Raw genomic sequence first — 26,520 nt, 5'->3', positions numbered from 1 at the left:
TCTGTGTGTCTTTCTGTCCCCTGCAGCTCACTTCACCCCCCTTAACTTTCTCTGATTTATTAAGCCGTATTCTGCCGATGTGCGTCAGAGCTGGCCAGGAGTCTCGTGAGGCGTTCCGCTCCTGAAGAGCTGTGTCTCGTGTCTGGACAGCGTCAGACCGCAGCGTCCTCCACCCTCCAAACTTACCCCCACCTCTGTTTGCCTTATTTGCCTGCAACCACAAGCCTGCTCGACCCACACACACACGCTGAGCAGATGATCCATTGTAACTGCAGATCAAATGATTTGTTCTGGGGGAATAGATCAAAGGTCGTAGGTAGCTGCTCCGGATCTTTACCAGAGTCAGGAGCACTTTGATTATAAAAAAATAAATTCACATTGAAAGGGCGGAAGTTATTCCTCAAATGCAACTTTTAAACACTTTTTAAAGACATATAACAGGTTACCTGAGCTGAAGTGGAAGTTGCTGCTTCTATCTCCTGCATCTAGTTTTATTTTTTTGTTTTTTTTTTTTTGGTTGTTGTTGTTTGGTGCCATCCTTAGCATACTGCTTTATTGCCCACAAGTGTCTGTAGCCATTCATTACCCTGATATACAGGATTTCAGACTCCACTTAGTAATATTTTCATGCCGTGTGTGTGTGTGTGTGTTGGTGTGTGTGTGTCTGACAGCAGAACACATGCCTTCCAGCTGCATGTCCTCCTGTGATTCACACTTGAAGGGAGTCTACACAGATGCTGCTGATAACCAGACATTTCGTGAGAAAGCAGTATAAAAACGATCGGGGTTTTCTCTCTCGTATTATCAGATAACAGATACTATTACTGTGTACTATACCATAAAATGTAACTTCAGCACTGCCATCGGATTATTTTTGCTTGTCCACGAATGATTTGCCGTCGGTTGCATTTCATGTCAGCATTGAGTTCACGGTCTCATGATGAGATGACGTCCTGTGGCTGAATTTAGACAGTTACACGTCTTTGTTTTAGACAAACACTCCATTTGCGTGAATGACCTAAACATGATGGTTTCCCAGTGCATCATGAAGGCCTCTCAGTTGAACCGTGCAGACGCCAGCGGGTGTATTAAAAACAACTTTCCCTCAACGATGGTCTGGCAAATTGCTTTTTTCCCTGACAACAAAGACAGTAAACAGCAGCACTTAGCAAGCTCTCAAGAACCTAATTGCCTATTAAGCACAATCGAGTCCTCCTTTATCCTGCTGCCTCTGTTGGGGGCTCCTATCCCTGGAGACACAGCTTTACAGTAAACATAAGTGAGCTAGCCTGGCTATCTGAGAGCTTTAGCTGGATCCTAGGCACTGCTGCCGCCGCGTTCGCCTCACTGTAAAGATGACCTTCGGCTGTTTGTTGCCTGTGCATTTACACATGCTGTCACCCTGAGTGAGATGTTACTTCCATCCTCTTATACCTCATGTTGCTCTCCTGTAAACTTTTTTTTAATACTTCCTTGATTTTGGCAACCATCTCCCAGCGTTATTTATTTATGAATAAAGTTGCGTAGTAAGTGAAGTAAAAGATGTTTTGTTTCTGTGCTCCTCAGGCTTGACAGATGAGAAAGTGAAGGCCTACCTCTCGCTGCACCCGCAGATGCTGGACGACTTCGTGTTGGAGAGTGTGAGTGCAGAGACGTTGGACAGATGGCTGAAGAGGAAGACCAGCAGCAGGCCTGCAGGTACACCCACTCCCAAACACACAGGGACAAACATTGAAACACACACACATGCTGCAGCTCTCTGGATCGCTCCAACATAATGATTGGATCAGCGGATTTCGGTATATTGACGCAGAGTTGTAATTTCTGTAATATTTTGCTTTGGTTCAGTGTTTGTACTTTTTAGCTCACATAATCCCAAATAAATTCCTGACGAGTCAACCACAAATACAGGCTGCCTTGAATATCTGCAGCCACGTCAGTCGTTTGCTTTTATTGCACTGAAAAACTAAAAACCTTCCTCTTAAACACCATGGGATCACCAGAGCTTGAGTGTGCCTCTGCGGGTTCTATTTATTATCCCGGCCATTTGCAGTACAAATCACTCAACTTCACATGTGTCTCCTTTAATCCTCAGCGTGTGTGATAGACAGGAGAAAGGGAGAAGGAACGGACCTGTCGGGTGTTTACAGGTCATTAGATGTGTTTGAGCAGGCCGGGTTGAGTCTGTGCCGTGCGCCCCACACACAGCGGACTGTTTCTCAGACCAACCGCATCCATCAAGGGCCTACAGGGCTGGCACTCTGCCCAGTCGAGCTGCTGACGTCAGAGGCGACCTCCAGAGACATGCAGCCGGCTGAAGGGGGCCCAGGGGAGGGTGGGGAAGGTGGTGGTGGTGGTGGTGGTGGGGGGGGGTTGTGCTGCCTCAGGGTGTGGGTGTGTTGAAGTGAAGGGGGAAACTGGCGGAGGATGGTTTTGTCACATTTTGGAGCTGCTTTCTACATGAGGTCTACAGACAGTAGTGTTCAGTGCTGCCACGCAGAGACGTCGATTTCTCGAGTTTCAGTTTGAAACAGTTTCCTGTATACAGTATGTAAGTGTCTGTGTGTGTGTATGTATGTATGTGTGTGTGTGTGTGTTAAGGTTGACAGGTACCAAATAGAGGCCCTCATGTTAATCAAACTTGCCGGCGCCAAGTAGGAATAACTTGACTCATTTAGTTTAGATCAGAGTAGATGAATCTTGAGCAGAGCAGAACGCTGTTTCACTCATCACAGAGCGAACCCAGAGCTCCACAGAAAGGAGGAAGGTTTGAGGCTCTTCTGTGTTTTTCATCATTTATCACATGAGTCATGAAACTAAATTCCCTTAGAGCAAAGGTGTAGTTCTCTCAGTTGATCACTTAACTTTTCCCACATTTCCCCCAAGACTCAATAGTTTGAAGAACCATAGAAACCATTTGTTTTTGTATGTTTTAGCTCATTTATTAAGCCTAACCCTAGCATATACTTAACATGACATTTAAGATTTTTAAATTGTCTTTTTTTCTCCATTTCACAAATTTTCATCTATTTCACTAAACACAGAAAAATCTACTCACTAGCACTTAAAACTGGCTTGAGTCAGGTAGCCCATCACAGTGAACAAAGTTAAAGTTATTCTTGCACAGTAAAAACAAAAAGAAATCTGCACCATGTTACTGCACAGTGATAAGTTTGACAAAAACTAAAGCAGACATGGTGTTCATTAGGATAGATTACACATTTCAAGCAAGTTTCAAATTTCAAAGTTGACTCTCATTTTGTCAAGAAATGCACAGCAACTCCTGACTGCCTGAAAGGTAGAAAAATCTAAAGTGCTATGATATGCTTTGGAAAGTGGTCAACAGTAATGCAAACTAGATTACTGTTCCCTTAGGTGTAAAGCTCCTGGTAAAATGGTTACCCACATCAATTTGTTGGATGAGAAAATACAGTGGAGGACCATATATACTGTATGCTGGCATCACTGATATAGAAATAAATCACACAGTTTTATGTTTTTTTGTGTTGTTAAAGGGAGAAAATCAGTCACATTGTAGCTTTTCCCCTTTTGAAATATACAGCTTCATCAGTTGTATACCTAGTTGTAAACAGCATTTGCAGAATTTGCCCACCTGCATACCTTTAGTTCTCAGTGAGTACCGTCACTTACTGATAAATGTAGGTCATATGAAGATATGCAGTCTAGACTTCTGCTCTCTACTCCAAAAATCCTTATCAGTCAATGGCTGATATTAATCCTAATATGTAGAACAAGGTAATATATTATTGGTTTTTTTAGATTTAGTTTCACTGCTCTCTGTAATCTAATTTGACTTTAAACATGAACAATTTTAACCTGAAAATTATTTGTGAAAACACATTAGAAACAATTGGTTATAAGTCTCTTCAGACACTGGGGTTACAATGTAGCTTAATTATTTCTGTTCTGTTTTTTGTATTGTCGACAAATCTTGTGAAAAGACTAAATCCAACTATGAATTGATCTTAATAAATTATTGGTGATTTGATCCCCGGCTCCTCCAGTCCGCATACTGAAGTGTCCTTGGGTAAGATACTGAACCCCAAATTGCTTCCGAAGGCTGTGCCATCAGTGTGTAAATGTGTGTGTGAATGAGTATTAAAACTCCTGATGAGCTAGTTGGCACCTTGCATGGCAGCCTCTGCCATCAGTGTATGAATGTGTGTGTGAATGGGTGGATGTTGGCATGTAGTGTGAAGTGCTTTGAGTGGTCGGAAGACTAGAGAGCGCTATATAAATGCAGCCTATTTACCATAGAGCCCCATTGTTGTCCCAAAAATCCTAAAAACACATCAGTGAGCCACAGCATTTGCAATGGGGGACGTGTTCCTTCGTTGCGATTGGCATTGTAGTTTATTTTGAGTTATTTTGATACAGTACTTGTAGTACACCAAATCTGCAACTGAAAACAGTCCCTATGTACTCTATTTAATTGTGTTTTAGTTATGTTTTCTAAAAGCCACAGTGCCCAGCTGTTTGAGGAAATTGTTTAGCCTTTTTTTTTTTTTAAATGAAAGTTTATATTTGTGACTCATTTTTAAAGAACTGCGTTTTTTATGAGAGGTTTGGGACTGAGTGCCACAAACAGGCTGGGAAAGTCAGAAAGTACTGAGAGGCAAACCAACACACTGTTGTTTTTTGTCTTTTGGTTGGTGTTGGTGTTGAGTCTTTATATATGTTTATATACGTATATAGAAAATAACAGCGTCCAAGCCATATTATTAAATTCTTTCTTGGCTTTCTGAGCTGGTTTTAACCAAGTTGTTTGAATGCTTTGTAAAATGCAGTTATTGTATTGAACAATATTCAGCTACAAGCTAGGTGGGTTCAGTTGGCCTCTCGAGCTGTGCGACAGGCAACCAGACTCGGAATGAAAACATCAGTAATCAGCCTGACAGCTCTCTCATTATGCTGCATGTCTCTTCCCGGGTTGATCTTTACATCACATCAGCAATATCACTCTAAGTCCACTTCCTCTGTTAGACCATTGTGAACAGACACTTAGGCACCACTCTGAAGCCTCTCTGCATCTCCCTCTCAGTGGCTGTATCCACTCAAATGACAAGTAGTGACTAATTTCTTGTTCATCACACAGGCTGAATGGTCACTGTGTTGAAATGATGGCTGGAATCAGCGTAACTTGATGACACATGGGACACATTTCTCCCTTTGTTTTAAAGAAGTTCCTGGACATGTTTCGAATGATAAAAGTCACTGTTTAATTCCAAATATCTATTTCTATGTCTGTTATATTCCAGTGACAGTTTTTAGAGATCAAATTGATCTTATATTCTTTTTAAGTGCAGCAGCAGCAGCAGGACCTGTCATCATGTGATCGTCACTGAGATAACCGCTGCTTCCTGGAAGCAGTCCCTGTAGCCAGTCCCGTTCTCACTTATCATGTGATGGACAACATTGGATTACATAAATCAGTACGCGTACACACCAGTGTGTGTGAATGTGTGTTTGTGCAAAAGTTGTGTTACAGCCTGTAACTCCTGAAAAAAAACATTCACATTTGCACACTTGTTATACTACATTAGAGATTTTCTGATTTCTTGTTTTTTTCTTGTTCTTTCTGACTTTGTTGTTTCACACAGTCGTATCAAAATGAGGCCTCAGCTTGCAAGGCAGATGTTGGTCTGTCCTAACAGTGTGATACAGAGCAGATCAGCCTCGTAGCGCCCTGTTACTGAACACAGTGAGCAGAACACGTTTTCTCAGAATCCCCGCCGATATCATTTGATCATCACACCTCTCTTTGACCACTGTCCCACCGGCAGTGTTTACTTCTCACCACACGCTGTCATGGGATAGGCCCCTCGTCACTCGTCTGAGCCTCCCGCAGTGCACACACACACACACAGAGTGTATATGTAAGAGCATCTGTTTGTTAGACTTGTTTGATCTTAAAATTCTGCTCCTACCAGCAGTTGTGGATTAAATCTGGATAAAGTCTGAAATGTGTCAGTGTATATTATTATATATTATTTCAACAGGTTTCTTTTGTGAAAGGTCTTGCTTTTTTACACATTGTTTCCATATTGCGTGAATCTGTGCACAAGGAAGAATAATCTGATAGTTAGATAAAAAAATCTGACATTATTCATAATGAGAGCATTATTCACAAAGTTGAATGTCCCTGACAAGTTGGACTGCATGTCTGATTAGTAAAGGAGCGCTTTGAGGAAGTAAGTCTCTGGCCTTTCTGGCCTGGACTCCAGAGGGTAAGAGTTGGGTCTCTCTCTGTTAAGCAGCTGATTCTGTTTCTCAGCTGTGTTTGGACGGCAGTCACAAGCAGACAAAGATGTGCTTGTGTAGCAGAACCTCATACCCTAACACTGTGATAAGAGAGCTGTCTCACCTGCAGGGCTTTCTATCAGGGGGGAGCAGCCCCCCTCGCGAGGCTAAGTGAGTGCAACTTCAAAAAAAAAACTGTGGTCTGAGATGCAGCTAAAATTATCTGCCAAACAACAAGGTTTTGTTTTTGAAAAGTAGAAGTCTTTGCTCAGCCTATAGTGTCTTCCAAATGCTAAAGTTTTTGATAACTATCCTAAATTTCGCAATGACTGCCTTATAATTAGTTGATCCCTTTTTAAAACAGGAAGTCCCACTGAGATCTGGATCTCTGTTCAAAGAGAGATATGCATACAGTAAAAAATAACCAGTAAAAAAGAAAATGGAGGACTGATGTGATGGCAGAGAAGAAGAAGACTGCTGCTTGTGGCAGCTGCACGTCCTCCATGGGGCAGGTCGATGCAGGACGACCACTAGGTCGGCACATATTGACCGCTGAGTCACTGCTAGCTGACCGTCCTGTGGGAGACTGTGTATCTGTGGCGGCAGATCAATAAAGCGCCCATCAAGTATCGTGCACATTAGACCCAGCTGACTGAGGGATTTTTCCTCTATGAAAGGCCTCAGTCGGGCTGTGGATATCTTCTGGATGCTTCTTCAATCATTTTTCACTGTGTCAAATCAAACAATTCACCAGATACTATTGTGCTTACATGTACACATACTACAAGCTATTGTGTATTGCATGATTATGGCAGAAATGATCCAAATTATTTAGCTGTATTATTTAATCTAGATTTTTAATCATTAAGTTGTCCCAATGTCAGTTTTTCATTTTTTTGCACTTTGATACCTTAAAACATTTAAAGCTGTCGTCACTTTTTCTGTGCAATATTTATAAAATCAATTAATCACTTTATACATTTATCAAATATAATTTTTGCCAGATCTTGTTTTCTTTCTTACAACCATATCACACCACTGCCATGCAGAAATTGCAGTGTGAGTATGCAAAAGATACACACAATTTTTTTTCTCATGCATACTTTTCACATCTGCTCCAGAGCAAACATTGAGGAGTGATTTCAATCAAAGAAATTAAGTCTAGACGTTGTTGATAATACTCCACACCTCAGGAAGCAATGTACACAAAACCAAACCTGAACAACAGCCCCGGCAGCTGCAGTGGCCATTTCTATCTTATCTTTTCAGTGACCATAACATAGCTGAAATTTGATAAATACTACTAAATACATTTTTCTTGCATCAGTTGAAAGCATCGTTCTGTCTTCGAGATGCTGAATTAGCAGCTGACTGCATCTCTCAACTGTTAATGTTTTACACACAGGCAACATTCCTTGTTGCTGAATCTGATGAGTATGTGATTATTTTATCAGTTCAACTCTTCTATCAGCATACAGACATCTACAACAACTAATATGGCTCCTGTGGGGTTTTTTTCTGTGATACAAATGTCCTGCCCTGGCACAAAAGTGGTCATTAATCAAAATGAAATTAAAATGCTTAAATAATCTGGATGTGTGTTACTGGTGTGGAAAGGCTTTTACTATCCCACTGTTGTTGCAGTCTCAGAACTAAAGGAAAATTTTACATCCTGACTCAGGAGAGGGATTATCCTGTCGAATGTTATGCTGATACGTTCATTTTAACTTTGCTGTTTGTTCTGTTTTTCCAAAGATGGTTTGTGAGAGTTGTGTCTTTCCAGCCAGAGATGTGTACTCCTCTATCTTGCATGTCACAGTGCAATGTGTCATAATTCATATTCAAATTCTTGTTCTTGTGTATTCATCTCAAGAACATAAAATTATAATACAGTATATGATTAACTGCAATAACCATATAGCCCTCTCATTGTATAAACAGTTTATGTAAAAAGTGTTGTATTCAAAATTTTATGCAGGACTGTAGGCAATAAACTGAATCAGGGTGTACATTACTGTACATGTTAACCTCATAAATAAAAACTTTAAAAAAGTCTTGCCCACTAAGCATTGGTTTAGAAGTCAGAATAGCATACATCTGATCCTGTTACCAGATAAAAAGTTGTACATCCCAGTGCTGCACAACTGAAAAAAACACTTTTATTGAGGTTGTTCAGGTTCAGGAAAAGACTGAATGAAGTGATGAAAGTTACTAGAGGACGTCTGCTCAGCCTCTGCTGAGTTCAGGAGTTGCTCGACAGTTGTGTTTAGTTTTGAGTGTTGAGTGAGCCGGCCGTATATTTTCGAAGAACATATCGGCCCTCTCCTCCTATGTTTACTAAAAGCACAGCAGGTCCCTGAAAATATGGGATGGCATTAGAACAGACTACTGGTCTCTGACGCCTTGCTGATGGCTGACCACATCGTATGGTGATAAAAACACACAGACATACATGCACACGCCTGTACACATACAGTACCAGTCAAAAGATTGAACATACCTCCTTCCCATTCACTTGGATGAGAAAGTGTGTCCAAACTTTTGACTGATACTGTTCCTTCCCTCTCGGCCCCAAAGGATAGCTCTACCATCAGGATTAATCCCTTGACACTAATCTGATGAAACAAAGATGTTATTGTTGCAAAACGGGATAGGAAAAAAAGCTATCTATATTTTGGAAGTTATTTTATGTTATGGGTGCTGTCTGTATAAAAGGTCTACACATTTTCTCACATATTTTTCTTCAACAAGAAACAAGAACATAGCCAAACATATATTCAGGCTATTTTCTGGTAAACCAGGGAAATGAGAGCCATGCTGAATCTGTACCTGCTGAATACATGCATGGTCCTGCATGCTTACTCTAAAGACGTTTTTAGAACTGGTCCAAGGCCGTTTGTTTAGCACAACCGACTTAAAGGGCACTTGCTTCCATATCTCTGGACAGGAATTTTCTGCATTTCACCTTCTATGGTTTAGCCTGCAAGTACAACAGCTTCATGTTACTTTCTGGCCCCTCACAGATTTTCACTTTGTGGACACAGCACTGAGCAGGGACAGTCCTAATTGGCTTGTACCTTCCCAGTTTCATGTCAGCAGCTCACCCTGTGGTTCCTCTGGGACTGCTGCACATGAGCTGCCGGCAGAGATGGTTTGCCAGACTGTAATTGGACCACGCCACAAACACTGCCCCGTGACCATTTCCTACATGAGGGACTTTGAGCATATTTTGGGGACCCACACACACACACACACACACTTTTCCATATTTATGGGAGTGGAAAGGCTTGTGTAGGAATGAGCAATGTGTTACAGATATATGATCATATGGCAGATATATGCAAAATCACATAAAATTATCAAATTGATGTTCAATGCAATGAATTCCATCAAACTATTTTATGTGAAAAACAATAACTTACTTATTTTGTTACTTTTAAATTAAACTTTTTTTTAGAACAGAATTTTGTAACATGGTAACTTAATATGATCATATCCTCACCACAATACTATTTTACCGATATGACTTGTTGCCCAGTCGTGTTCTTACATATCAGTGTTGTGGAGTCGTTGCCACTGCAACACCTCACACTAATGATAAGTGGCAACGATGTGTCGGTGAGAACTAGCCACCGCAATGTGGCGGCTTATAATAACAGGCGGGGTGGTGAAAACCTCCACACCCTTAAATGGAGGCCAACATCATGTCATGTCTCCTCTGCAACCCAAGAAGCCACTTAGAAAAGACCCAAAATCTAACATTTAATATCATTCATCATGGGCAACATGTTGTATTTTTGCAGCCGCATCAGTTGTCGACTTGAGTGCCAGTGTTTGTGTTTGTGTCTGCTAGCATTTGGTGTTGAACTGTCAGTCCTGACCTATCTTGCCCCCCCCCCCCCCTCCCCACTCCCCACTGAGCGCTCCTGTGCCTGTCTCTGCCACAGCCAAGTAGGTGAGGAGGGGGCCTGAGAGCTGAGAGTTCAGGTCATGGAGGAAAAATCTTCTAATGCCGTTCATAGCTCACAGTTACCCAGGCATCTGAACATGTTGCTCATGCTATCAAACACCACGTACACCACAGGCAGTGTACAACTGTACATACACTGTAAATTAAAAAATCCCAAGTGAATAACAATCATCCAAATAAGGAGTGAGCATTACATTTTCTGGTATGTTTTTACAGAGTCTGTATAGTCAAATTGGGTTTATTTATACAATCCTTTATCTCAAGGGTCTTGCACAGAATTTGGCATACCATACAACATAATATGTACTGTACAGACTACACCATGTACACACCATTTACATCATACTGTATACACATTACATAGATACCACAAAGATACGCAAATGAAAGACATGAATTAAATGCAGCAACTGTAATGTAAGTGTCATTCACCTTCATTAAACACGGTATCTCCTTTCATCATGTATAGAATCAAGTAGAATAAGAAGAATCAATAGTAATCAAGAGGAGTATAACACTGTGTTTTCATTAACATAGTTGTTATTAAGCTGCTTTTTGGTTGTATATTACAAATACATGTAATATTTGTATAATTTGTTCATGTCTGAAGAATCCTGGCTTCAACAAGTCATTATAAAAAAAGATTCTGCCTGAAAAATTTTTCTTCTTTCAAAGGGTTTGGAGTCTTTCAAGTGCAGCTCTCTGTCCTCTGATTGACGTCACGCACGGCCAGGGGTTCACTCTAAAATAGCTCTCATGGCTAAGTTAGGAAACTCATAGCATACTGGAGGCATGTTTAAAACAACAAACAACGTAGCTGGCTGTAATTTCTTTCTTCACATGTACAAAGAGGTTTGTTTCACAAGAGGACCAGCTCGAGTCAGCACTTCAGTGGATGTTTCTAAAATCTACCCAGCTTTTTGCATGGTTTGATCACATGAAAAGTTATCAAAGAGATCTGAGCAGTTACTGTTCTCGTGTGCTGTTGACCCGTGTGTAATGAAGACTGCTTGAGCTGTGTGAATGGTTTTATTTTCATCCCAAGTAGCACTCCCAGACCCTCTCCCAGAGTATAAGTCCAGAAACTGTTATGATTGGCTGAGGCTTTCATTATTATCACATACTTCAGTGTCCACGTCCAAAGACAATAGTCATATGTCTACTGTCTCTCCAACAGCCTGAAATCACACCAGGAATTTGCACTCAAGGCCACAAAATTTTGCACTTGTCAAGTTAAATTAATACCTCTCTTAATTCTGTTTTAAAAGGATCATAATTTAACCAAATGTGTCCTGCATCAAATGTAGACGAAATACTTATCTATAATTTATATTTAACGTGTGTTGATGCTTTGAATGCTGCATATTTTTTGCATTTGCTCACTTAACATTCACCTGACTACTGTTGTGAGGGGAACATATGGTTTTGCTTACTGGTTGCTTGTGGGGATGTGCCTTTGTAAACCATCGGTGCACAAACCCACTGCAGAGTATCCACCCAGCCTTCAAACAGCCAGACCAGATATCTGTGTTGCTCAGTCTTGTTGCTTTTCAGCTTTTAATGCAGAGAAAGTTGGTTGTGCATGTTTTCAGCAATGACAATGAATAATTGCATAGTAACACAGATTTAATATCCATCGATTAAAGAGTAACTGAACACCGTCGTTTTTGCTGACCTCCTGTTGTTTAACTTCTCATCTTGCTGCATTGATGTTGACATGTACTCTAGGGTGTTGTCTGTACACTGTGACATCACTGTTGGGTGTGGTTACAGGTCCAACAGAGCGAGCATCTGACCACATCTGACCAACAAATGTGTAACTTTCAACCAGTAAGGGCAGTGAAACACTGCTTTTTATGTTTAATTTCTGCTATACTAGTTTATTAACGCAAACAAATATCAAGTCATATTCACTAACCAATACCAACATTAGCTAACATGAGCTAATATTAGCCAACATAAGCAACTGGTCACACCAGTAGCGGCTGTAGCAGCAAGGGTTATTGCTTATGAATCAAACATTTAATTTATAAAAGGAAGAAGGTTTTATTTTGTATTTCAAATTAGAGTCTCACTTTAAGCTATCAACTTAGTGGGAACTGCCCATTGGTCCAATAGCCCATTATTCCGAAACCCAAATAGTCTGAAAAATGTCCCATTGGACTGAAAGCCCTTTGGTCTGACAGCCCATTATCCCCAAAACAAATGCCCATTGCTCTGAAAATACACACAATGGTGTTGTTTGAGTTCAGTGACTGCCGGCCATACAACTTTCCAGACTTCATTCACATGTTGCTCAATTTTAAGAGATCTGAGTTCCCCGTTACACAGATGGTACTCCTAAATCATAACTTACGACTTTGTATGACTCCAAAAGAAAGACTTTTCATTTCAGCTGATATTTAATTTTAACAGCTCTTCTGTGAACTAAGTTAAATAAACTAATGTAAGATGTGTAACATTACTCTGTCATTCTGAAATGCCAGTCAGCACATCCACACAATTTTTATACCGTGATGTCAGTAAATCAGAGTCCTTGTTCTTTTTAGCAGAAGACCTCAGTAATACATAAAAAATCTGTTTTGTAAGGCAATAAACGTTATCAGTGTCTGATAGCCGATGACGCACTGCCATTATTTATGGTTAGGTGTTCTGATTAGGCTACCTCTGTCATCTTTTTCCCTTTAGTATCTTAGTGTACTTCGACAAGCTTGTTAAAAAGTAATTATGTTTTATGGTGTGACAACACTGTGGTTAAGGTCTACTTTGGTTTATGCACAAAAAACACTTGGTTAACATTTGGGAAAGATCATGGTTTTGGTTAAAATGATCATTTGCACATCAAAATACACTAATATATTAAAGGCAGAAAACTCCAGGGAGAGTGTTCGGAGCAACAGGCCTTAGGAGCAGTGGGCTTTTGTTTTTTGGGATAACAGGCTGTCGGACTAATGGGCTTTCAGTCCAATGGGACATTTTTCGGACTATTGGGGTTTCAGAATAATGGAACTGTCGGACCAATGGCATGGCACCATCACAGCAAGCTGAAAGGATGTGGCACAGCAAAAGCTCAAGTTCATACACAACCTGATTCTTCATGTCTCATCCACCTGTTGAGAATGTCAGATCCTAAAATATATTCCAACTGTTTTTCAAGCTGTTGTTTAACATTGTGATTTTTTTTTCTCTCTCCACAGATGACACATCAGCTAAAGACGTCAGCAGGGTAGGTTTTTGTTTTATGACATATTTAGGTGACAAGCAACATGAAGCTACACTTTACAGATTATCACATTGTTAATACTTTATTATTGCCTTGCCCAAAGCTAACCATAGTGACTAATTGAGTTCATGCCCAAGGAAGGAATGGACACTATGGCTGAACTAATTCAGGGACAGCACTGAACACAATACTCTCCTTCAACAACTGCAAAAAGGTCCTGGTGTACTTGATTAAGAAGCAGATTAATGACAGACTTTGACAACACTTTTGTTTGTCTTCGTGCTTACGTTCTTGAGAAAAGCAGCAGTGTGACTTGACTCTTTTCGCCTTGAAAAATATAAAATTACTTTACAAACTCAAACCTGTTCACTTTTTGGTAAGATGCTTGTGACGTTAACACTGGAGTTGTTCAGAAAAAGTTGACTATGAGTCAAGTCAAACAGTCGCAGTGTAAGTCAATGAGAAACAACATGAATGTTTTGCCACATTGTTGTATGTGAGAAAGTTGGCAGAATAGTTTCTGGAAAGATATATGACATATGTTCACACCTTTGTCATCTTGACACCATTATGCCCCCAGGAAGCAGGGTGTCAGTGCCCACAGCAGGGCCCTGGAGCTGGGTAGAAGGGACTTACACACATATATACACAGAAAAAAAAAAAAAGAGGGCCACTCGACCCCTCAGTGCGTCATCCATACGTCTGTGCAAACAGGATGTGGGAGGATAGAAGGCGTCCCGTGGGGGAGACTTCCTAGTACACCACTCTCCCTGCCGTCCTGTCCTCACCATTTCTGCAGGCGCAGAAATAGACAGCTCTCTGGCCCCGTACAAGGCAGGAGGTCTGCCTCTTACATAACCACACTTTTAAGCTGAAGCTGAGCAGCTAAGCTTGCCAGGGCTCTAATCAGAGCTGTGGGGCTCCGGTGGCCTCCTCTTGGGACTGCAGGGGGATCCCTGGGCTAGAATGCAGCAGTGAAGGGGAGTGTAAGGGTGGGGTGGAGGGTAATGTTGTGATGAATGGCTCAGTCTTTGTGAATGGCAGGGAGATAATCCCTGTTCATTCAAAAAAAAAAAAAAAAAAAAAAATCTCACTGCTGCGGTAACATTTTAATTGGTGCAGTACAGGATGCAGGTTGTTGTCACATATTTCTTTGTCGTAGCAGTTGCTGAATTCTGAAATTCAATCTCAGTGTTTATGCAAGGCTGTGGAGTTGCAATTTCTGTGTGTCTTGTGTCCAGCAGTACCAGGACACAAATATGCAGGGTGTGGTGTACGAACTCAACAGCTACATGGAGCAGCGCCTGGACACTGGAGGAGACAACAAACTCCTGCTCTATGAGTTGTGCAACATCATCAAAACAGGTAAAAGAAGAAAATATCCGGTTCATTGATCCTCTCGGCTTCAGTTCACATCACACTGAAGCTGCAAGCTGAAAGTGACACTGACAGCAGACGTTTTTTTAGAGAAGAAACTTGATTATGTTTGTAGTGTTTGTAAGAACATCTCTCCATTAGACTGGTGTCAAATACTATAAGTGCCATTTGTTTTAAAGAGGAGGAGTAGGATTTGCTGTAGTAAATAGAAAAGACAATTGAAAGAAATTTAGTGTGCTTTTCAGACACTAACTGAAAAGCTTGCTGTTGTAATCCCAACTCATTTGCTGCTCCAATAAAAAGTAAGAACTCCTTGCAAATTAATAGACAAAGGACTCCTCCCCATTCCCCATAAAGGATATGAAAAACTAGAAAATTTGACCATATGATCAAATAACATTCTTTTTTTATACAAACAGTTGGTAATTTTTACTGACTGTAAAAAATGTAATTCCTTTTTTCTAAATGTCTTAATGTCAGACTTTAAATGTCTGTCTCCATCTAGATAAATGGTTGGTGGACTAAGAGAAAAACACAATGATGGGACAATGATGACATAAGTCCAGGACTTTATCGTTTATATCCCTGACAAAGTCTGATATGTTGTCAATAAACCAAACCAAACCAAAGGAAGATTTCACCCTAACTTCACTACTCATTAACTTCTTGATCATCAGTGACATCACTGATGCCTCTCTAGTCTCCCTCTTTTGTCACATTGTATGATAACATGACCTATATATCAGCCTGAAATGGGACTGGAGAGGAGGACTGGGAATGAGATGAACTGGATGGCAGTCAAAGCCCTCGGTCAAAGTGCCCTTGTTGTTAAGTGGGACATTGTTAATAGATTGTTATTAGATTGCAACTGCAATGTTGTCTCCATACTTTTCCTCTCAGGTGTACCTGTCACTTGCACTTTTGTGTGTGTTGGACACATCTAAATGAGAGAATATACATAACACGCACATACGCTGACAGCTAATATCAGTTGTTACTGGACTGTGTTATTGTATTTCTAGCACTTGCATAGCGCATCTCTGACCCACGTGTCTCTCATTTCTCCAGCAACTAAAGCTGATGGATTTGCACTTTACTTCTTGGGAGAATGCAACAATGTAAGTGCAGAAGACATTTCCTGAACACATTTTCTACACTACAATAGTTATGTGCATGTATTTGACATTTCTTTCTCATTTTATGTCTCCTTCTCTTTTCTTGTCTATGCTTCTCAATAGAGTTTATGTGTGTTCACTCCAACGGGGGCCAAGGATGGCCCTCCAAGCCTCATCCCCTCCGGCCCCATTGCATTTGGGACAACCATTGCCGCTCATGTTGCCAAGACTCGCAAAACACTGCTAGTAGAGGACATCATGGGGGTAAGGCTGTTTTCTTCCAATCCGTACTGAGTTGTCCATCATAGAAATCACATTTTTCCCTGCATAGCTAGGATTTTCCATTACAGAGAGATTGTTTTAATGAATTCTGTTTGTTATTATTTTTAATTATCAGAATATAAGTAACAGCATGGCAATATGACCTCTATAAATGTTTCATTGATTCCTTGCTTACATTCAACATCACCACCTTGTTCAATGTTCTCATCTATCAAATCCATCTAAGTTACTCGCAGAAAAATACAATTCTTTGAGTGATCTGTACTTGTGCATTAGAGTGCTTACAGCATAATACAGCAAAAATAAATGATGGGGGCCTTTTACCAACCAGAAGCCAGTTTCACACACTCTGAACAGGAAAAAAATAGAAAAAGGTTCTGGAGTTCTTTGAAATTCAAGTACATATCAGTGGGAAACATCCAAGACTCAAAAAAGACAAAAAAAATCAGATGCTCCTCTCTCATAAAAGCTCACTTTCTATTATTGTGCCTGTTACATAGTGCACATATTAGATAAAATAATAAGGCTATAGTGGCAGTATCAGAGAGCAGCTACATTGACCTCCTTTGTTAAACTCTAGTGCAGTTCAGGTGATAATGACCTTCACTGACCTGTATGTTCCAGGACGAGCGCTTCCCCGACGGCACAGGGCAGGACTCAGGGATCCATGTTCACTCTGTCCTGTGCCTCCCCATCCTCACTGCCATCGGGGACCTCATTGCCATCCTGGAGCTGCATCGGCACTGGGGCAAGGAGCCCTTCAACCTCAGCCACCAGGAGGTCAGTCTGACCCAGACAAAACACACCAAGAGTGGAAGGCTGGAGCAAGGCTCACAGAACTACAGTTAGCCTGGTATTCACCTTAATCTGGATCTGTTTAAGATCTCTAGAGCTTTGTGGGGTTCAGATGATTGTGAATAACGCTGTATTTCTGGGACATTGTACAAGATGCTAAAATACATACAGTCAAATAGTAATGCAATGAGGAAAAGATTAGTTAACATAGAGGAAGCTCAAGCAAGTTCAGTCATGGTACTGAACTTGTAATTATAAACTGGCCACATGGGGCAGCACAACAAGCTGAAGAATACAAAATTGACATATATTCATCTTATAAAGTTGTTATGGTGAACTTGATAGCAAACAGTTGCTGATTTACACACCCAGCAGACATGAAGCAACATTATTTGAAGTTGTGTTTTTTGCTACTTGACAAATGTAAGTCCAATATTCACTTCCCTTTTTGCTCTTTAGTTTTGGTCTTCACTAACCTTCCTGAGATAGGCCAGAAATATCTGGCTCATAAGCTGCTCCACTATGTTCTGCCGCTTGGCGCTGGTCAGGAAGCATACAGTCAGAGCTTTTTAGCTTTAAAATGCTGCCAGCTGTGTCTCAAAACAAGGTTGATGAGAGCTCTGAGAGTGAACCAAAACAGTAAAGTTGTGGATCATAAAAAACCAAAACAATGAGCTGAAAGACGCTAAAAAGCTCTGAAGAGCTGAGGGAAACTGCAGAGTTGGTTGGTAATTATGTTTCTCTTTCACATTACACATCACATGAAATATATTTATAAAATATATAATAGTGCAGCTTTAATTTCGCATTGCATGAATTTCAATCCACAATGCTAAACAGATTGACACACCAGTGTCAAAGGGGTGAAACTGTGTTCCCAGAGTGGCTCTGAATCTGTGGGCTAACTGGCTCTTCTGTGATTATGAAACTGCCTGATGTGCCAAGCAGATAATTATGTTGAAATCTTCAAAAGAGAAAATGTGATAAAAACAGATTAAGTCTGGGAAATGTGTGATAACATGTGTTAATTGTGATCTTTTAATTTTTTCCCCAGTTCTTGGGAGTTAAGCTTCACTTTCTTTTTCCAGGTTGCAACAGCTAATTTAGCGTGGGCATCAGTTGCCATTCATCAAGTTCAGGTGAGCAAACTTCCACAGGGACCTGGTTAGAATTTGAATATGCACATTGTGACACTTAGTACTATAACACTTCACCTAAGACCTGTGTGGGAACAAGGTAAAGTCTGCCTGCCCTACTTACTATCATCTTGGGTGACTTTGTTTGTTCTGGTTCTGCACTGGTGTTTTTAATGGGGAAATCCACTGTGTACAGGAACTGGGTTGTCACTGGGCCCAGTCCAATCAACTAAGCCATAGATTCAACAAACAACTCCCCGAGGACGTCATTACGCCCCAGTGCTGTTTTTATTTGAACAGATAGCATAACACCTCAGAGAAGCGGTGTCCCACTGCAGCACTGGCCACAGTGGATCTCTGAGCCTCAGTGAGGGGTACAGCACTGCAGCACAACGCACTCCTGGGTTAGCTACTTGCTGCAAAAACACTCTGTTGTTACTGAAACTTATCAAGATGGCCCACAGCCAAGTGTGTAGACAGCAAGGTGGTTTGTTTACAGTACAAGCAGGATGCTGTATGTGTTCTATGGGAAATGTTTGATACTGTACGTCTATGGGCTGGGTCATGACCTACCTTTCTTTGTTTGTAGGTGTGCAGAGGCCTCGCCAAACAGACTGAGCTCAATGACTTCCTACTAGATGTGTCAAAGTAAGAATCACTGTCAGTTTGTTGGCACCATTCATTTAATGCTGCAATGTGTAAAGACTGTATTGTTAGTGTATTTTAGTCTCAGCATCAGAGAAATTACGACCTGAACTCTAATGTGAGTCTGTATTTCATCTCTTTTCATGTAAGGTCAAAAGTTAAACAAGGCTTTTTTTCTCACACAGTAAAATAAATAAATGTATTTTAGGAAATTTAGCTTTCATGTCTTGAATGTGAACGTCATCAGAAGTTTCCATTTGTCAAACATCTCAATGCGCCATTTCTTCTTTTCGCACAGAACATACTTTGATAACATTGTGGCAATAGATTCTCTACTTGAACATATTATGGTGAGTGTGATTTCTGCAAGTAGTTCATTCACATTGTCTTCAAGGCTACACATCCTGGGAGTGTGTGTTAACATTATGTGTGTTAAACTGAGTAGTAATGCTGATACACACTGGCCCTCTCAATACTTGAGGTGCACTGCTAATATTTCCTTATAATACTGTACATGCTTGTTGGCAATAATAACGGTAATATTATCTTTCATAATGATTATTATACATATTCATCAATAATATCATAGATAAATAAACATATAAATATAAATATATTTATAAATAAATAGACTTGGCTCAACACAAAATAAGCATGTTTTTTAGCTTGCAATATTTTCTCTACTTTGCAAATCTAAAACAAATATGATCTGGATGAGTGTTAAACATGATTTTCCTGTTTGTTTCACTAATACCTACCTCTCTGTTTGTATGTATTTTGTTGCCTTGTGACTGTGGTGTCATCTCAGTCATTCAAGTCATCTAGTTCAAACACTAAAATGAACTGGAATGACTTGTAGTGAAACTGTGTGTGTTTTAAATTTCTACATTTGACTGTGCCATCGAAGAAATATATCTGACCTATTTAAATTGCAGGTGCTAGACATAACTTTCATGTTTTTTTCAGTTCTTTCCGTGTTGCTCACAAGGCTCTGTCCCTGATGTTTTGCAGATATATGCAAAAAACCTGGTGAATGCAGACAGGTGCGCACTCTTCCAGGTTGATCACAACAACAAAGAACTGTATTCTGACCTGTTCGATATTGGGGAGGAGAAAGAAGGCAAACCTGTCTTTAGGAAAACCAAAGAAATTAGGTGTGTAAGATTTCCTGTTTTCTCTTACAGTGTGCTAAACTGCAAATCCTCATTCAGTGCAGATAGTAGAATTCGTCTGATAATAACAACACACAAAGCTCATAATTTTCAGTTTCTGACAATTTTTGCTGAGGGGCAGATCAGTTGATTTTGTCTCCATATATCCAAAAAATGTTTTGTGTCCTGCTCCATGAAGGCATTTTTTACCATAGTTTAAACAGCTCAGAAACCTCTAGTGATAAAAATTGAAGACAAAAATTATTAATTAAATGCAGTTGAGCTGCTAATTATGCATCAGTGTCTCTGTCTGAGTAAAAAACAATAGTTCATCTAAAAAATGTATTAGTATTAAAACACTTATAAATGAAATAAGGAGTCCTATAGAGTATTCATTTGATTACATTTGTAAAAAGTGCAATGTTGCATCTCCTCTCTTCTCTCCCTGCAGGTTTTCTATAGACAAGGGAATAGCCGGCCAAGTGGCTCAGACAGGGGAAGTCTTAAATATCCCAGATGCCTATGCAGACCCACGGTTCAACAGGTAAACTCCAACAGTCTCTGCAATACATATATCCTCACTTATCTCATCACATATTAAAAATCTAATAAACATTGTTGAAGTTGTCCCGTGACTGGTCCTAGACAGCTCCGCTTCAGTTTGCTTTATTTTGGATATAAACACTGTAGTCGCTCTTATTAGAGCGGCCTCCAGACTCGAGTGTACACCAGGAATTGAGACATAAACATGCTGCTCTTGTCTGGATCACATTGCAAAGTCTCTAAATGGACACTGTGTTCATATTTTTCTATCTTGCTTTGCAGAGAGGTGGACCTCAAAACCGGCTACACCACGCGGAACATCCTGTGCATGCCCATCGTGAGCAGGGGGACCGTTATAGGTGTGGTGCAGATGGTGAACAAGTTAAGCGGAAGTGCCTTCACTAAAACAGATGAGAACAACTTTAAGATGTTTGCTGTCTTTTGTGCTCTGGCCTTACACTGTGCAAATGTGAGTAAATTGAATTACTGGTATTCTCTAACAAAAATTCTCAAATCATTCTCCACACAAGTCTGCTCTTTATCTTTTCCAGTGTGGGTACATTACTTGAAGATTATATAATACTTTGTTGTAGTACAGCTGTACGGCTTAGTTGTAGTGGCGTCATCACCATCCTAAATTACTACTCATAGCTGCAAGGTTTATTTCAGCTCTTACTAGGCTACGCATTTCTCCACTTGTCTAGTCATTTTTTGACAAAGATAGTGTCAACAGCTTCTAATTAGAGTTTGAATTGCCCCAAAATAGGAATAGATGCTAATTTTTTCATCATTTGGCATCATCATTTGGTTATCCTTAGATGGAGTACACAGTCATTTCATGAATCATGCTAACTCTTGAAGCTTGTGTTGTGTGGTCTCTCTGTCAAAGCCTCTCCTCTCTGTGGGGCCTGACTCACCCTCATCTCGTGCGACAAACTTACGCAGGAGCAGCGTCACAAAGTTGGTTTTAAAATTGATGAGGCATGTTAATATTTTAAGACAAGCTGTCTGCATCCGTCCACTGACAGGATTTATGTTTAGCTGTAATTTATGCCTCACGTCTCGAGGAAACTCACTTAGGCCCACTCCTGATTTATGGTGATTTATGTTGGAAGGTGTGAGGCTTGGCGTCTGTTCCTGACTGTCTTATTCCTGCCTGTCTAGGAGGGGGACAAGGATACAAACCAGATGTGGAGACACTTTTTAGAGACACACAGCTAAAATATGTCAGAGGACTGTTACCTTAACTGTCTCTGAACTTTATTCTAAGGGTGCACCGATCCAACTTTTTCAGTCCGGATACCAGTTCCTGGGCTTTGGTTATTGGCCAATACTGAGCACAGATCTCATACCAGTGTTTAATTAATAAGCTGTATGCTTCCACTGTGTGGAAGAGACTGGGATCATTCTTAACTGAATTATTATTTATTAAAATAATGGTATCCAACACCAGATCGGCCCATTGTCACCGATACCTCGATCCAGCTATTTGAGTCAGTATTGGACCGATATCAGTATCAGTATCGGTGCATCTCTACTTTTTGCCTCACTGGAAATTCCAATAGTGATACTACAAGATATTTCCATGATATTTATAGCACACACACTGGAGTGTTCAGCTTCTCTCTTGGCATTTTAAAGATGAATTCCTGCTCTGTGATTTCCCTGTGTGTATCTCTGCATGTAGATGTACCACAGGATCCGGCACTCTGAATGCATTTACAGAGTGACGATGGAAAAGCTGTCTTATCACAGCATCTGCACATCAGAGGAGTGGAAGACCCTTACCCAGCTCAACCTCCCTGCACCCATTTATAAAGAGATTGAAATGTGAGTGTCCTTTTTTCCAATGCTTCACAGGGTTCTCTTAATGAGCTTTGAGGACACTTCATAGCTTTGTTGTGTATTTGCTGTCATGTTAGCTCCAGATTCGGAGCTAACACCTAAACCTGTGACTCTGACTGTAGTTGGTCTACAGCCATGTGTCTGTTAAGGGGACAATGACACAGTCCAGACCTGGATGAGGAGGCTCTGCAAGAGTTTGTCAGATGTCTCCTCATCTGTCTCTTCTCTTTCCAGGTGTGCTAATTTAAGAATCCCCTTCCGCGTCTTTCTTTCTCCTCCAGGTTCCACTTTGACATAACTCCCTTTGAGGAGATCTGGCCTGCTGTCTTTATCTACATGGTTCATAACTCCTGTGGAAAGACCAGGTAAGGTCACAAGGTGTCATGACGATGTCAATGTGAGTACTTCATCAAAGGATGATTAAATGTTAATCTGTGTGATCCTCTCTCACTGTATGTAGCTTTGAGCTGGAGAAGCTGTGTCAGTTCACCATGTCTGTGCGGAAGAACTACAGGCGTGTGCCCTACCACAACTGGAAGCACGCGGTGACGGTGGCACACTGTATGTACGCCATCCTACAGAAAACGTCCGGGATGTTCACAGAGCTAGAGGTTCGCTCCTCTGGGTTGGGTCTGGGTTTTACCACTGCTAGACTAAAATGAATGAAATTGGAAATAAGATGAGTTTTTGAGGTGTGCATCTCAAGACTTCCTTTCTCCTGTCCACTCACTATGGTTTACAGAAGAAAGGTCTGTTGATAGCCTGCCTGTGCCATGATCTGGACCATCGGGGGTACAGCAACGCATACCTGCAGAAGTTTGACCATCCACTGGCTGCTCTGTACTCCACATCCACCATGGAGCAGCACCACTTCTCTCAGACTGTCTCCATCCTGCAGGTAGAGCTCCTCTAGGCAGCAACTACTGTGCAATTATGAGCAACATTTTTTATTTTATATTTACATTATTTTTATTATTATTACGTTATTACATTACATTTTAATTTTGAATGTTTGATGTTTTCATTACTTAAGCAACATATCCCTGGCTTACTGAAAAACTTGCACAGGTTGAGCTAAAGAAATGCAAAATGATGTTAATTACAAGTGTAAAGGTAAGATGATGGCAAATTAAACTGTTTGTGTCCCTTCATGGCTATATAATTAAAACAGTTGCTATGCAAACTGCAGGACCATGAGTTACAGAAGTTATGAAATAATTCAACATAGCAACATCAAAAAAGATGCCATGCCAATGAGACCAACTTGAAACAGAGAGGAAAGAGGGAAGCAGGAAGCCCGCATTCAAAGCCCACCAATAAAGACAGATGACCAATTAAAAACATAGTTGCCAAAGAGTGTAAAACTATGGCCTCAGATATTGCCAAAAAAAATATCATAATCCTCTCAAAGCTCAGATTTATAGTGGGTGAATCTGAATTATTCATATTTTAGTTCTTCAATGTTCATTATTCAGTAATTGTTCTATATTTCTTTCTGCATAAGAAGAAAAGGTTGTCTTTACATTTATTAGTACATTTTTAATTTGTCCTCCTGTAAGTGTTGAAATGCTAAATGAATATATTATTTGTGGAAAACGAATGCTTGCACTCACACCCACACTCACACATACTAATCTACTGAAATGATTGTTCAATTTAGGTCTGAGTGTCCTCTTCTACAACGTCCAGGATCTGCTGGCAGGGGCTGAACCTGAGATGGCTGCTGGCTTTTCAACCTGTTGTAGTCTAGCTGAGCTGAACGCCTCATAAGTGGAGCTTTTGCTTTTTTATTGATCTCTTTGTTTCTCATAGCTGGAAGGGCACAATATTTTCTCCAACCTGAATTCCAGCGAGTACGAGCAGGTGCTGGAGATCATCCGGAAGGCCATCATCGCCACGGACCTCGCCCTGTACTTCAACAACCACCAGCAGCTGACGGAGCTGCTGACCTCGGGCGGGCTGGATTTGAACAACCACTCACACAGGTCAGGTCACGACTCACGTTGGTGTACAGGTCAAGTCAGGATAAAACCAGGTTTCATTGCATCACACAGAGAAAAAAAAGGGACCTGGTGCAAGCCAACAGCACATTGAGTTCCCCACATGGCTATAACGAGGCTTTGCTCCCCTCCAGGGACCGTGTGATTGGTCTGATGATGACAGCATGTGACCTGTGTTCTGTTACCAAGCAATGGCATATCACACGACTCACAGCCAACGACATCTATGCTGAGTTCTGGGCTGAGGTACAGTGAGATACTGTTGGAGTTTAAACCGTTATAGTGTGATACTCACGCCTCCAGTGTACTGGTCAGATCTCCATTACTAGTGTAAACGCTGCTACATTATCCACAAATAAAGGGAAACGTGATTTTGCTAATTTTTCCCTTGTTTCACTTCACTACAGGGAGATGAGATGAAGAAGATTGGTATGCAGCCAATCCCCATGATGGACAGAGACAAGAAGGATGAAGTTCCACAAGGCCAAGTAAGAACAGCACTTTTACTCATGTGTCTCACCATGCTTACTCTCTACATGACATACGCTCCCTTATATAGTTTTTAATTTTTACATTCTGATGGTATAGATTAAGTACAAAAGGGGAAACAGGGGTCCTTCAAAAAAAATTTTAATCAGAAGAAAATAAAGAGAAGAAACCACAGGTAGAAAGATGACTAGAATACTATGTTGAAGAAGGAGTAGTGTAAGAAATAGTGACGACGTAAGACATGGAGCACTGATCACTATCACTTTTTTTTTTTAATGCTAAAATTCTCTGGTTCCAGCTTCTTAAATGTGAACATTTTCTGGTTTCTTCAGTTTTCTCTGACAGTAAACTGAATATCTTTGTGTTGTGGATTGTTGGATCGAGACAAAATAAGACATTTGAGGTTGACTCTTGGGCTTTGAGAAATGGTGATTGACATTTTTCACCATTTTATAGACCAAACAACTAATCACTTAATTAAGAAAATAACCAACAGATTAATCGATAATAAAATAATTGCTGTAACACATTACAGTAGGTTACAGCATAGTTTTATTCTGACCTCATTCTTTATCTTACGCTGATATGATAAATCTTGAATAGTGATAAAGAATGATGGAAAAAACTGTTCAGCAGAATTATGTTCGACCCTTTGTCCCCATAAACAGTTTTACTGATACCTGCCAACTAATCAGAAACAAGAATTTCCTGTGGCCTTGGATTACTTAGAGGACAAACAGAAATACGAATTGTAATTATTAGTGTTGATTATTATTAGTGTTTTATGTGTTTATTATGCATAATGATAATATAAAAATGATTATTAAGTTAATAATATGGGTGAAACAACAACAACAAAAATACCTATAGTCTACCTATAGTCCACCCACACAGGTGTTTTCACTTATTATTATATTCACTTATATTTTGCTTAATTACACCTCCTGTCAGGACTGTGTGGGAATGTACAGACTGTTGATTGACAACTCAATCACTCTTGTTAGTTTAGTTTCACCTGTTTGAAAATTTAGTTTTATTATTAGTTCATAAAGTCACATAATTCCTGTCATAGCTCTACCCACAATAAAATGTGTGTGTGTGTGTGCATTTGTGTGTTCCTGATTATTCATTAATGCATGTTATTAATTTATCATTCTGTCTCTAAAATGTTTAAAATATAAACTTGCTGCTATTGTTTAATATTTATTTTAGGTGGGATTCTATAATGCTGTGGCGATTCCATGTTACACAACACTATCACAGCTTTTCCCTCTGTCCGGTCCTCTTCTGAAAGCTTGCAAGTGAGTATCCTAAGCTACACTTTACAAGAGTATCAGGGCAAGTCTCATTCCTCACCCTGTGAAGACTTTTTTTGTATTTTTATGAAAAACGGTTAAAAAAAACACACAAAATGTGCGAAAAGTTTCGGACCTCCACACAATATTGTCTCGCTGATGTCACATCTGACACGGTCGATAAATACACAACTTGAAGTGCAACAAGTGATGTGTGTGCTGGCCTTGTCCGTCAGCAGTAATGGGCCAGACAAATGAGATTAGAGGTAACATGTAGTATGTGCAAAGGTATGTGCTAACATTAGATTAAAAAAAACTTAGCTAAGCTCTATAACATAATCAATTAGACAAATTACAGTTGTGATGAATTGATGCAGTCATGCATGTCACCCA

At 40.3% G+C, this 26,520-nt stretch overlaps 1 protein-coding gene across 5 annotated transcripts in view; it reads left to right on the top strand.

Moving 5' to 3' along the window:
* Positions 1-26,520, top strand: part of pde10a (phosphodiesterase 10A) — a 61,684-nt gene that overhangs the window by 31,036 nt on the left and 4,128 nt on the right. For 2 of the 5 annotated variants that reach the window (XM_044372615.1, XM_044372618.1), the window contains 20 exons: positions 1,567-1,698; positions 13,429-13,457; positions 14,696-14,819; positions 15,900-15,949; positions 16,070-16,210; positions 16,853-17,008; positions 18,112-18,162; positions 18,749-18,807; positions 19,103-19,154; positions 19,816-19,958; positions 20,407-20,499; positions 20,781-20,967; positions 22,186-22,328; positions 22,625-22,708; positions 22,804-22,954; positions 23,086-23,241; positions 24,156-24,328; positions 24,478-24,589; positions 24,751-24,831; positions 26,045-26,133. In XM_044372615.1, the coding sequence (XP_044228550.1) occupies positions 1,567-1,698; positions 13,429-13,457; positions 14,696-14,819; positions 15,900-15,949; positions 16,070-16,210; positions 16,853-17,008; positions 18,112-18,162; positions 18,749-18,807; positions 19,103-19,154; positions 19,816-19,958; positions 20,407-20,499; positions 20,781-20,967; positions 22,186-22,328; positions 22,625-22,708; positions 22,804-22,954; positions 23,086-23,241; positions 24,156-24,328; positions 24,478-24,589; positions 24,751-24,831; positions 26,045-26,133 (2,206 nt within the window). The remainder of the gene's footprint in view (positions 1-1,566; positions 1,699-13,428; positions 13,458-14,695; positions 14,820-15,899; positions 15,950-16,069; positions 16,211-16,852; positions 17,009-18,111; positions 18,163-18,748; positions 18,808-19,102; positions 19,155-19,815; positions 19,959-20,406; positions 20,500-20,780; positions 20,968-22,185; positions 22,329-22,624; positions 22,709-22,803; positions 22,955-23,085; positions 23,242-24,155; positions 24,329-24,477; positions 24,590-24,750; positions 24,832-26,044; positions 26,134-26,520) is intronic. The other 3 variants (XM_044372616.1, XM_044372619.1, XM_044372617.1) reach the window with 2 other exon arrangements.

Source organism: Thunnus albacares, chromosome 14, assembly GCF_914725855.1.
Source record: "Thunnus albacares chromosome 14, fThuAlb1.1, whole genome shotgun sequence".
NCBI lineage: Eukaryota > Metazoa > Chordata > Actinopteri > Scombriformes > Scombridae > Thunnus > Thunnus albacares.
The sequence above is the reverse complement of the archived record's forward strand: the minus strand, read 5'-3'. Positions and strand labels throughout refer to the sequence as shown.